Source organism: Scyliorhinus canicula, chromosome 20 (assembly GCF_902713615.1).
Source record: "Scyliorhinus canicula chromosome 20, sScyCan1.1, whole genome shotgun sequence".
Lineage (NCBI taxonomy): Eukaryota > Metazoa > Chordata > Chondrichthyes > Carcharhiniformes > Scyliorhinidae > Scyliorhinus > Scyliorhinus canicula.
The window spans coordinates 38,649,068-38,662,538 of record NC_052165.1 but is presented as its reverse complement, the minus strand read 5'-3'; the positions used below and the strand labels follow the sequence as shown (position 1 = coordinate 38,662,538).

At 43.0% G+C, this 13,471-nt stretch overlaps 1 protein-coding gene across 7 annotated transcripts in view; it reads left to right on the top strand.

Annotated features, from left to right (window-relative positions):
• caps2 (calcyphosine 2) overlaps window positions 1-11,642 on the top strand; it is a 61,286-nt gene extending 49,644 nt beyond the window's left edge. For all 7 annotated transcript variants that reach the window (XM_038780894.1, XM_038780893.1, XM_038780897.1 and 4 more), the window contains 4 exons: window positions 852-1,006; window positions 3,466-3,585; window positions 5,896-5,992; window positions 9,657-11,642. In XM_038780894.1, coding sequence (XP_038636822.1) covers window positions 852-1,006; window positions 3,466-3,585; window positions 5,896-5,992; window positions 9,657-9,832 — 548 coding nt within the window. In that variant the 3' untranslated portion in view covers window positions 9,833-11,642. The remainder of the gene's footprint in view (window positions 1-851; window positions 1,007-3,465; window positions 3,586-5,895; window positions 5,993-9,656) is intronic.
• Window positions 11,643-13,471: the final 1,829 nt, after the last annotated feature.

The window sequence follows — 13,471 nt, the reverse complement described above, 5'->3', positions numbered from 1 at the left end:
CCTAAAAGTGGAAACAGTTTCGTCCTATTTAATCTATCAAACTCCCATATAAGTTTGAAGGCTATCTATTAGCTTTCTCTGTTTTAAGGAGATCTGCCAAATTCAAACTGAAGATCAAGAAATAAGAAATATACATTGAAAGAGATTGGAGTGGTGTGTGATTTGTGGGCCAGACGGATGAGTGAAATCAAGCATAGAAAAATGGGAAGAAAATATGTTTTTTTGCAGAGCATCGGGACTTCACGCCAATAAAATTGATATTCTTACTGGTCTTTGGGTAGCATTCCTGTCTCTGAGCCAGAAACGCTGGGTTCGAGTCCCACTCCAGGACTTGATGACCAAGGGAGGTGCATTCATAACGCAGCCCAACAGGTTGAGTATCAACATATAGATCTTCTACCATTAGCCAACGGCAGGCAGTAAGAGTGGGAGGGATACCTGGTTAGCCACATGGTGGAAAGAACACTGGAACCTCAACCATCACTATCCATAGCTCCAGACTACAAAAGGCATGTTAAAAAGTGCAAGTTAATACAGAAAATTGGAGGCGCCGAGTGAACTGTAACATGCCACTAGCCTGGGCCTTAAATTTTGTGAACAATTTGCTGACCTATAGTTGAACTCTGCTACAGATATCAGGGCCTAATATCTCCCCAGGGCCTAACCAAGCAATCCATGTCAGCAATAAAGCCTTGTAATTAATGACTTGTGACTCGCAGCTTATGAGCACAACCACAGAACAGCCGCTGATGATTCTTCACCACTTTAGCCGAAGTGAGAAAATAATAATTGAAAATTCCACTGCATGTAGGAATTCAAATTTAACTCGTCTTTTTGTTGCTGTTATTAAGGACTGTTGAAGGAGAAGCTCCAGAAGAGAGGAGTTTGCACCATGACCGGCTTGGTGAAATATTTTCACCAGCATGATCAGTGTGGAAGTGGTGTACTGCAGAAAATACAATTGAAACAAGGTCTGAAGGATTTCCATTTGGAGCTGCCCAATCAGGTCAGGACAAACAACAACAACTTGCATTTATCTGGCACCTTTGACTTTGTAAAACATCACAAGGTGCTTCACAGGGTCGATTGTCAGTCAGAATTTGACACTGAGTCAGATAAGGATATAAGTTTAAGGAATGGCTCAAAAGAAAAGAGAAAGGCAGAGAGGTTTAAGGAGGGAATTCCAGAACTTCGGATATAGGTAGCTGGAGGCACCTATGGGTGAAGCAAAGAAGTCCAAAGATCAGAATTAGAGGAGGAGTGCTGATATCTTGGAGTATTGTGGGCTAGAGAAAGGGAGGGCTGAGGCCACGGGGGGGAGGGGGGGGGGGGGGGGGGGGGGGTGCAAACAAAGGTAAAAGTTTTAAAATCCAGGCCGTGGATGGTGCCATTGTAGGTTAGTGATCACAGTGGTGATGGGTGAACGGCACTTGGTGCGACTTAGGAAACAGGCAACAGAGGTTTTGGTGACCTCAAGTTTACGATGGATTGATACCAGTGTCTGTTCACAAGCACACACCAATGTAATGCTTCTCTAATGTATAAGTGGGAAGATTAGGCATTGTGTTCGGAGATATGAAAGTACTTTAATTTCAGTTAATTCTCATGATGTTGGTGTCATTGTCAAAGCCGCCATTTATTGACCACCTCTAAATGGAGCAATGTTTGATTCATCAGGAGGATCTGGCTAGGCAGTTCCTGTAATGTTCTTGTTGGATGGCCTGATTTAAAATACAAGAACGCTTGTAGCTAAAGCTATAAACGAGTTATTAACATTAACTGTGGGTCAAATATATACAAACAACAGATGAATAACTACTATTGAATACAGGAGTTGGGACATCACATTGAAGTTGTACAAGACTTTGGTAAGACTACTCATGGAATACAGCATTCAGTTCTGGTCACCCGATTATAGGAAGGATATTGTTAAACTAGAGAGAGATATACAAGGATGCTACCGGGACTTGATGGTCTGAGTTATAAGGAGAGGCTGGACAGTCTGGGACTTTTTTTCTGGAGTGCAGGAGGCTTAGGGGTGAACTTATAGAGGTCTATAAAATAATGAGGAGCAATGATAAGGTAGATAGTTGACATCTTTTCCCAAAGGTAGAGAAGTCTAGAACGAAAGAGAGACCAGAGGGGAAATTTCTTCACACACAGGGTGGTGAGCATCTGGATCAGGCTGCCAGAGGCAGTGGTAGAGGCGGGTACAATTTTGTTCTTTAAAAAGCAGTTAGACAGTTACATGGCAGGGTGGGTATAGAGGGATATGGGCCAAATGCAGGCAAGTGGGGCTAGCTTAGTGATAGAAACTGGGCGGCATGGACCAGCTGGGCCGAAGTATGCACAAGCAACCTCTCTCCCAACTTCCTAATCAGTCTGAGCTCACTTGACTCTAACATTCATTTATATACTAATGAGACTCAGTTGGTGAATTACAACACAACCATGATATCACTACAGTTCCCGATGGGAATTAAGAATGAACCACGTTGAAGTGAGACTGGAATCACCTGTAGGTCTGACTGGGCAAGGATGACAGGTTTCCTACCTGAACATGTAGCAATCAGTTGGAGGTTTATGACAATTCAACAAGTTTGCTTTTACCAATATGAGTTCCTTACTCTCATCTTTTTGAAACTGACCTTGAGTCCTCAGACTTCCAGGGTGGGATTTTAACTCGTGTTCTCCCCGATAGGTGCCTATTCTGCCAACGTATCTAGGTTTACTTGTAGTAGTTGAGTAAACGCAGCCCCTACTCACTTGCAATATATCTTGATAAACTTGTGAATCATTTGGCAGCACCTAAATCATGAGATGATCAAGTAAATTCAGTGAAAGAGAAAGAAACAACAGCTTTCAAACAGGGCTGTTTCAATGAAAGCAGCAGCAATTTGCTGTGGTGAATTAATTGAGCTGTGATAAACTCTTCTTCCAATTTTCAGTTTGTGAATATGCAAATGTGGTCTGCATTATGGGCCTTGTTTTCTCCATTTTTTCAAAAGACATGCAAAAATATTTTCTTTTTAAATAAATTTAGAGTACCCAATTATTTTTTTCCAATTAAGGGGCAATTTAGTATGGTCAATCCACCTAGCCCGCACATCGTTTTGGGTTGTGGAGGTGAGATCCACGCAAACACTGGGACAATGTGCAAACTCCACACGGACAGTGACCCAGGGCCGGGAGTGAACCCGGGTCCTCAGCGCCGTTAGGCAGCAGGGCTAACCCACTGCTCCACCGTCTTAAATGCAAAAATAATTTACTAAATGATCTACAAGATTCATTCTGACACTAACAGATATTAAATTGTTTCAGTGAATTCTTTATTTGGCGGTTAATTTTTTTGTGACATACTGGTAATCTGTCACAAATTGTACAATCAAGTTGATCAAAAAAGAGGCGGATGTATGAATCGCACTTAAAATAAATCTGCGCTGAAGGAGTTGTCTCTTTTTGTAGGATTTTGAGTCTATATGGCTTATACTGGACCAGGATGGTGATGACGAAGTGGATTATTATCAGTTTATTCGAGTTGTCATCGGAGAAATGAACGAATTTCGCAAAGCATTTGTGAGGAAAGTAAGACTTTCTCTGTGTCATGCTACCAATATATTAGTAGAGATGGTCCATAAACTGAGTCTAAATCTGCCCTCTGTTTGTAAATAACATTTTGAGGATTACTATCAGACTGAAAACGCAGACTCCCACTCTTTCAGAATAAAAGATTTGCATTCATCTAACGCAGTTTACATCCTCAAATGTCTCGATGATCCTCAGAAAATGAGCTGGTTTTGAAGTGGAGTCATTTTGTTGTCTTGTAGGCAAATGAGATCACCAATTTGCACATAAATGAGGCTCACAACTGGGTCAAGTAAAGTGTAAGACAATGGCAGTTATTTTAACTTGTGCAGTGGCGTGAAACAGGTACCATTGGATTGGACGCCACTGTTATTGACAACACTGAAAAGGAAAACAGTGTGGGGTGTTTTAATGGGTGAAGAACTGATGTCATTTATTAAACCATCTGAGCAACAGTCTGGTGGGTCATGATGTGAAAGCATCTTCCAATTGGCAGCAACCGTGGAATAAAGTAACTGTTGGGTGGTTAGTCCTTGTATGGCTGGGAGGTTTTCAAGGGATCGTCAACCCAAATGTTGTTTTATTTCAGCCCAGAATTCCAAGATGGAGCTCTGATCGCCATTTACTGGCACTGTCCCAAGTGGAATTTGAACAAGAGACTTTGAGTCCAAGGTGGGATTTTCAGCACTAAGCCAAAGGCTCACTCCATGGTCATCTGGAGATGAACTATTTCTATAATTGAAATATTTTACTGTACAGTCATACGGTGGGATTTACCGTCAACCGACGCCAAAATCGGGGAAGGTGTTTGGACAGAGAATCGGCCAAAATAGTGTCCGCCGCCTGCCAAAATGCCATGCTCCAGTGCCTCAAAAGCGGCGTCAATGCATTCTACTCCGCTCGTACAGTAAACTCGATTGGCATATCATTAGAAGGCCTGACCCAGTATTATCTAGGGCGTCCGCGATGCTCCGCCTCCACCAGGAGGAATTACCGATGGCGAGGTTCACTTGAGGGTTCAAAAATTGGGAAACGGGAGTCACGGCTGCTGAGGGAGAGGGGGTAAGGATGGTGTCCAACATCACCGTAGTGTGATGACAGTTGTGTCATTGGGCTTCTGCCAGGGCTGGGGGAAGTAGTAAGGCGTGGCGGCCAGGAGGTGGCTGTGGGGTTGGGGTTGATGGGCACGGATCACCCCACTATTGCCGCAGCATCAAAAGCAGCCATGCAGCTGCGCACGCCTCTGACTGCCCACCGTGAACTTAGTGCCCTGGATCGCATGGGTGTTCACCCAGGCCACTCCCCTAGTACACTCTGACCCCAGTCAACTCATCAACGGGATGGATGCGCTCCAGTGCAACAAGTGCCATCTTGTTGGCTGGGATGTGTGCGTGTTGGGCAGAGGCATGCTAATATATGGCTACAGCTTGTCAGCTTCTCGAGTGGCAATCCCGACCCCAGCGAATCCGACACCGTTTTTCTTTGGAATCGGTCGTGCTCTACGTGGCACCAGTGTTAGTCCATTAACGGTTCCTGAATTGGTCCGGGAGGAGCCCCAATTTTACTGTCTTAGAAGTCCATCGATTCTGTCCCGGGGTCAACACTTGAGTCTCTGAAACAGAGAATCCTGCCCATAGAGTTTCACAGCACCGGGTGTTCTGGCTCGTTGTACTTCCTAGCATCCTGCCGTCCATTGTGTATTCCCTTGCGTTGTTCAACCCCTCACACATTTAGGGTTTACCACACCATTAAATTTTGTGTATTCCACAAAATTACTGATCATACCTCCCACTATATAACACTCAGTATGATTCTGCTGCTAAACTGAAGTGATATTTAAGATGGACTGTTGAGACCAGGAAGTTCATTTGATGTCAGCAAACATTAGAATGCGCTGGCTGGTTTCATATTGAACTTCTGAAACGTAATTAAGTCGTATCAGTAACACAATGTGACATGGGTGTATATGACATACCATTTTTAAAAATAAATTTAGAGTACCCAATTATTTTTTTTTCCAAGGGGCAATTTTAGCATGACCAATCCACCTAACCTGCACATCTTTGGGTTGTGGGGGTGAAGCCCACACAGACATGGGGAGAATGTCCAATCTCCTCACGTTCAGTGACCCGGGCCGGGATCGAACCTGGGTCCTTCAGCGCCTTAGACAGCAGTGCTAAGCGCCGTGCCGCCCCTCCATTTTTAATGTACAAAATAATTTAATGTGCTTGCATTGGATAATGTGACATTATAGCTTTTTATTTAGCTCCTTTTATGTTACTTTAGTTATAACATTATTTCTCTTCACAGGCCTATATGAAGCTTGATCCAAATAAGACTGGGAGCATTTCTGTGAATGATATTAGCAAGTTCTACAGTGGAAGAAAACATCCTAAAGTTTTCTCAGGTAATAAATGAAAGGTTCGCTCAGATGTACATCTTCCATCGGTAAATATTCATTGTTACTCTTTAGAGATGGAAGAATGGGTTCTCTACATGGTGCTGTCCACATTTACTCAAGTAAGTCTCAGGAAACACTGGGTTAAATTAGACCATCAAAAAAAATCAACATCCTGGGGATTACCATTGACTAGAAACTGAACTGGAATAGCCATATAAATACTGCAGCCACAAGAGCAAGTTACAGGCTAGGAATCCTGTGGCGAGTAACTCACCTCTCAAGGCACAAGTCAGGAGTATGATGGAATACTGTCCAACTGCATGTGTAGCTCCAACAACACTCCAGAAGCTCGACACCATCCAGTACAAAGCAGCCCTTGATTGGCCATTCCACAAACATTCACTCCCTCCACCACTGATGTACAGTAGCAGCCGTGTGTACCATCTACAAGATGTACTGCAGCACAGTACTGAGGCTCCTTAGACAGCATCTTCAAAACCCACAATCTCTACCATTCTGAAGGACAAGGCCAGAAGATGCATTGGTGCACCATCACCTGGAAATTACCCTTCAAGCCACTCACCATCCTGACTTGGAAATATAAATCTGTTCCTTCACCTTTGCTGGTTCAAAATTCTAGAACTCCCACACTTACAGCACTGTGGTTGCACCTACACCACATGGACTGCAGCGGCTCAAGAAGGTAGCTCATCATCACCTTCTCAAGGGGCAATTAGGGAAATTGCAATAAGTGCTGGCCTAGCTAGTGACACTCACATCCCTTCAATGAATAAAAGAAAATTGCACCTGATAGAGAATTGTCAGCTGCTGCCTGATCAGGAACAAGCTAGCTACATGATTTAATTCTTCATGCTCAGCAGAGTTACACAGACTGAATGGTGTTCCTGATTTGTTGTGTCTTTTGCCAGATTTAACCATCACATATTCATCAGCAGACCTGCTGGATTATTTTTTGTATATTATATATGGTGTTGGTGACTTGGTGAAATTGGTATTTACTGTCTTTGGTTCAGAGGATGGTGGAAAGCTGTCTTCTTGAATCCCTTCACTTTATGTGACGTTGGGCTGTCTGGGGTAATGAAGGAACAGTGGTATGTGCCCAAGTCAGGAGGTAATTTTGTCCTTCTCCACCAGAGTGCCATTCCGTCACAGAAGGAGGCCATTCAATCCATACTGGTTCTCTGTGGGAGCAATGTAGTCAGTTCCATTCCCTTGTTCTATTCCTGTAGTCCTGCAAGTTACTTTCCCTGAAGTGCCCATCTAATTACATTTTAAAATAATTGATTATCACTACTTCCACCAGCCTCATAGAATCATAGAATTCCCTACAAAAGGAGGCCATTTGGCCCATTGAGTGTGCACCAAGCCCACTCCCCAGCCCTATCCCCGTAAACACACCTATCCTACACATCCTTGGACACAAAGTGGCAATTTATCATGGCCAATCCACCTAACCTGTATGCCTTTGAATTGTGAGAGGAAACCAGAGCTCAAGTAGACACGGGGAGAAAGTGCAACTGCACACAGTTGTACCTGGAATTGAACCCAGGTCACTGGCGCTGTGAGGCAGCAGTGCTAACCACTGTGCTGCTGCTCATGGGCAGTGAGTTATGTAAAATAGTTGTTCCTCACATCCCCCCCATCCCCCCTTGCATCTCCTGTCCAAAAATTTAAATCTGTCCTTATACCTTCAGTTAATAGTAGCAAGTTTTCCTTGTTGACCTTATCTAAACCTGTCATAATCATGTACACCTCTCTCAAATCTCCCCTCAATCTCTTTTGCTTCAGTGTCAGAGGTCACAGGTGAATAAGATGCTGTCTGAGTAAATTTGTAGTGTACTGCATTGTATCCTAGTGGATAATACAACCAGTGTGCTGACATTGGTGAGGGTTCATATCCAGTCCCGTGACCAGGGTGCCAATCAAGCTGACCTCTCTGACTCAAATGGTGTTCCACTTCCTGAGTATTGTTGCAGCTGAGCCTGTCCAGGCAAGTAGTGAGTATTCCATCACATTTGTGACAAACCTAGGAAGACAGGAGGTGAGTCACTCACCGGAGGTGACCCAATCTCTGATCTACCCTGGTAACCATGTTAATGTGGTTAATCCTCTTCAACTTCTGTTGTGTTGTAAGCAACAATGTTGCTGGTGAGAGTCTTCTTGTGGTACCAATGAAGATTAGGGAGAGGAGTTTGAGATTTTTCTTGTTGGAGATTGTCAATACTTGGCACTTGGGTAATGTGATTGTTGTCTTCCATTTGTCAGGAGGCTAAAACTTAATATCGTTCCGGTTCTGTTATAGGCTGAATGGGCTACTCCATTAACTTGTTTTGAGAACTATAAATAACTATAATTTTTGGCTGTTTTGATCTCCCTTTGCCTAAAGCTTGAGTGCAAATCAGAAACATCATAACTGCGTCAGGGAAGTCAATGGACAAGATTTTACCATGGGCTTTGGCACCCCAATGTCCGGACTAAATGGGAGTTCCGAGCCAGCACTAGCTGACAGAAGACTGATTCAGCAGTTTTCTTGGATGTGGACCCCTAATTGGTTGTCATTGTTCTTGTCATCCTAGCGGCGTCCTGATGTTGACGGCTCAATCAGGGGACAGTCAGGTCTGAAGTTTGGAGAAGTAGGCACTGCTGTGGAGAGTTGGGACTCGAGCATAGAATTTCACAACTCAGAAAGTGGCCCTCCACGCCTATCACCCAGGACCAGGGAAATTTAGCTCAATGTGTAAAAATTCACAAGCAAGTCCATCTCTGTCGATGGAGCAACTCACCAATCTTTTTAACATTAAGATATTGTTAGACACTAGATGCATTGAAATTAAGTTTTGTACTTTCTAAAAATCAAAATCACATTCATAGATTCTTCTCTGCCTCTGTGTATGGATCAAGAATGCTGCCAAAACTTGAGCGAAATAATGTAAATGTAAATAATCTTTATTGTCACAAGTAGGCTTACATTAACACTGCAATGAAGTTACTGTGAAAAGCCCCTAGTCGCCACATTCCGACGCCTGTTCGGGTACATAGAGGGAGCATTCAGAATTCTCAGCTGGTACCGGAATTGAACCTGTGCTGCTGGCCTTGTTCTGCATCACAAACCAGCTGTCTAGCCCACTGAGCTAACCAATAGTAGCACATTAATGTTGCATCGGTGAACATTAAATTTGCAGTGGGGAGGGAGGAACAAAATAAGATGCAGCTACACAAAAAGACACTTGAATTGTGCAGTGTGAAACAAACACATTTCTGCAGCTGCGATGTCAATATGACATATGCTACTTCTGTTTATGTGGGCTGTTGCACGTTAAACTCTTCGCCCTAACAATTGTCCCTATGGTCATCAGTGATTTTGCGACACCATTTGGAATATCAATGCATTGTGGTATAAGGTGATGGGATGATTTGGGTCTTTTGCTCCACTGAGCGCCGCACTTCGACATCGTTGCTGAGGGAAGCCCTCATTAGGGAGGGTGAGAAATCTCGAAGGAGAGACACTGAGCACTTGCACACCTTCTTCTAGATTGCGCATGTCATGAATGGGCAGCTGGTTCCTTTGCAAGCTGCCCATGTCCCAGCTTCTACCCACCAGGGCTCTTGAGCACTGGTACAATATTGTTCTCTTTACAATCTGTTGCAGGAGAATGTTCAGAACAGCAAGTCCGAGCAGCATTCATGGACACGTTACAGGAGAGCTGTACCAGCTCCAAAGAAGTCACTTACTGTGAATTTGAAACTTATTACGAGGGACTCAGCCTTGGAATTGCAAACGATGAAGATTTTGCCAATGTGATAAGAAATTCCTGGGGGGTGTGAGATAAGAAGACGTGGAAGGCAAAACTGGAATGACCATTATTCCTTTGTTCCTGTGCAAGATATTTAAAGCAATGTGTATTTAATAAAATGTGTTCAAGCTGATTGCAGTAAACAACACCATGTAACATTTCTTTGGATTTTCAGACAATCCAAGTGTAGGTCTAACACATTTTATTACCATTTTACTTTTGGTGAGATCAACATCCAGAGTAAATGTTCTTGGTATAGGAAAACCAGACTGGATAAGAACCTTTGCGAAGCAGGAAGCCCTCCCAATTCTTTGTCCATTAGAAAAATATCTCCCTGCTTGGCGAATCTTGTTTCATTGGGGGCTTCGGGCTATTGAAATGTGCTCTAAATTATAACAACATATTAGTTCCAATGTTTGATGTTTCACAAGTTGACTAGCTGATTTTGCAATGCGCATTTTTATTTGGAACACTTGGGGGGAGCAAGGAAATGTAATCTTTTTAAAGCCACCATATCCTAAAGTTTGAATGTTTAAAACTCCAGGGATTTTATTATTCAATACTACTTACCAGAACGGAGCAGTTCCTGGTGTTCTTAACTCTATTTACATACTCAATTATAAGCTCTTATTACAGCACTGGTTGAAAAGATCATGAAGGGTGCTATATAAATGCAAATCCTTTCACATATTGGTAAGTTTAAGAACAGAATATGGCACAATTGCTTGGTGGTTGGCACACTTCAATCTGTGAGAGATGATGGGAATACAAAATGAGATCTTTGGCGAGGTCAGATGAGATCAGCTGAGATCTGATTGCTGAACAAACTGACTCTAGAGAGGCAAAGTCTGCCTACAGCTGTCACACATGAACGAGTCTCTTTCCAGTGGTGTACATCGGATAAACACAGCAAAACTTGTTTACCTGAGTCTGAGCTATCTGAAGATCGAACTATCCAAACGGTTCCCTATTTAAGTAAGAATGGTAGATCGCCATGACACATTTGAGTAATGCCTTACATAGAATTATACAGCATAGAAACAGATGTTCCAGTATTGTGCTCAATTCCAGCCCCCTTCCAGCACTCTTCATCTAACTCCATTCAACATAGTCCTCTATTCCTTTCTCCTTCATGCGTTTCTCTAATTTTGCCTTAAATGGATCTGTGCCCTTTGCCTTCAACTATTCCATGTAGTAGTGAGTTTCACATTCTCCCCACTCTCTGAGAAAAGAAGTTTAATCTGAATTCCCAATTGGATTTCTTGGTGACCACCTAACAATGATGCCCTCTAACTTTGCTCTTCTCCACTTAATTTTCTGTTAAAAGTACAATGGTGGACTATTGTATGGAACTCTGTTTAGCAATACCCCAGCTCCCTGCAAACACCATGAAAAATATAAGGAAATCACTTTACTCTTCGGGGACCTGTCAAGAATTGTTACCACTAAAAGTACTTCTTTCCATTTAAATATAGATAATATTGCTGTGATAATAGATAATTTAAATTCTTGTGACAGTGTTTTAATATAATATTTGACGTTAGATGTCAACTTGGGCTACATGTCATAAAAACAGAAAATGCTGAACAAACAGCAGGTCTGTACAGATTTGAAACGTTAACTGTTTCTCTTTCCACAGATGCTGTCAGACCTGCTGAATTTATCCAGCACTTTCTGTTTTTAATACAGAGATCCAACATCCGCAGTATTTTGCTTTTATTTGGGCTACATGTATTTTGATTAGTCTATATTTCCTTCGACTTTATTGGTGTAATTGCAACTCTCATATCTTGAAATGAAAGCTGTACACTATAAATAAATAAATTGTCGATTGCAATCTTTTTGATGTAAGTATTATCTTTCATCTCAATGCTGCAAAGCATTAGCAAGGGAGGGGCAGAATATGGAATTGCCTATGAAAGGACATATTTCAAGTCAAAGATGGGAGCATTACTACTGACCCATGACTAACACTTTTTACTCTCAATCTTGAGTCAGAAAATCATAGTTTCCAGTATTACTCAGGACCTCAGCACAAAATCCAGGCGAACAAGTACAGAGGGAGTTCTACACTAAGGTATTGCCGTTCAGATGTGACATAAACCGAGTCCCGTTTTCCTTCTCAAGTACATGTGCAAGATCTCAGGACACTATGTGAGGAAGAACAGGATGGTTCTCCATGGTCTCCTGGACAATATTTGTCCAGGTTCAATTGATGGTTAGTCTTATTGTTGTTTGTAAGAGTTTGCTGTGTTTGAATTGGTTGCCCTGTCTCCCTAATTACAAAAGTGACTGTTTGATTGACTGTGAAGCAGTTTGGGACGTCTTGGAAGTTGTGAAAAGGTGCTGTACAAGTGCAAGTTCTTCCTTGGAATTGATGCCGCAATTTGTCGGCATCAAACTGCATGAAACTTTGGAGGAAGAGACTGATGTACAGCCTGCTTACACTGATGGGCCTGATGTTGTTGCCACCTTGGTAACTGGTGTCCTTTTGATATCCCCATTAACATCAAGTCTGAGTTAATGCTGTTACTTGCTGAGTTACACTCAACTCTGCTCACCATGTTAATTTCTTCACTTAGCCTTGTCCAAATCCTGCTGCTCTGGGACATGCAAAGCCGCACTGAGCTCTTGTGCAAATCATCTGTATTTATATCAATAGACAATAATTCATACAACGCTGTTGAGAAATACGACCCCCCCCCCCCCCCCCCCCCAAACAACCAAAGCTGGATAACATGGTATTTGCTCTATATTCTCTGGAGTTTAGAAGAATTAGAGGTGATTCCATCGTAACTTACAAGGTTCTGAAGGGGTTTGGCAGGGTGGACCCTGGGAGATTGTTTATGCTGGTCGGGAATTCTAAAACATGTGTCTCAAGATAAGGGACCGCACAGATTTTTGGTTTCAGGGAATCAGAGAGTAGCACACAAGGCTATGGACCAAATGAAATGGAATTAGAACAGATAGGTGTTTGATGGCCAGCACAGAGATAATGGGCTGGATGCTCCATTTTGCCTGGGGGTTCTCGACGGTGTGGGGCTGCCCCACAACGGGAAACCCCATTGACCAGCTGGCGAAACGGAGCATCCCACTGGCGTGCTGAAGCAGAAATCTGATGCAGTGGGTCAGAGAATCCAGCCCAATGGGTCGAAGAGCCTCTTTTCTATGTTGTAGAACTCTTTATGACTAATATATGGAGCAGACGGGAAAGTGTTGAAGCCTTGATCGTAATGAATGGCGGAGCAGGTTTGATGGGTCAAGTCTTATTTCTTGTGTTCTTTCGATCGACTGGGTCAGCACTTATGAAAAAGAGATAGAGAAAAAGCTCCACTGTCTACTATTGCCTCTTCCTGTCCCCACGATTGGGCAGGTCACACATAATGTTGAGCAGTTACAGCCCCACATTGAATGGCCGAATACGAAGTCAGTAAGTGATCAGGTGTGTAGTCAGCACATTTCTCAACCTAATTGTAAGGTTGGAACAAGCCAAGGCTTTCATTGGATAATTGATTGGGAGCCGAGTGGGGGAAGGAGCTGACTTTGAGTTAATGACTGATCTTAGATTGGAGGGCTTTATTGCATATAGCAACACTATCGGCAGCCTGGGTCCTCTAAGTTGGTATCCACAATTCTCTCCCTCGCTCAGCGTTTCTGTGTCGATTGAAGG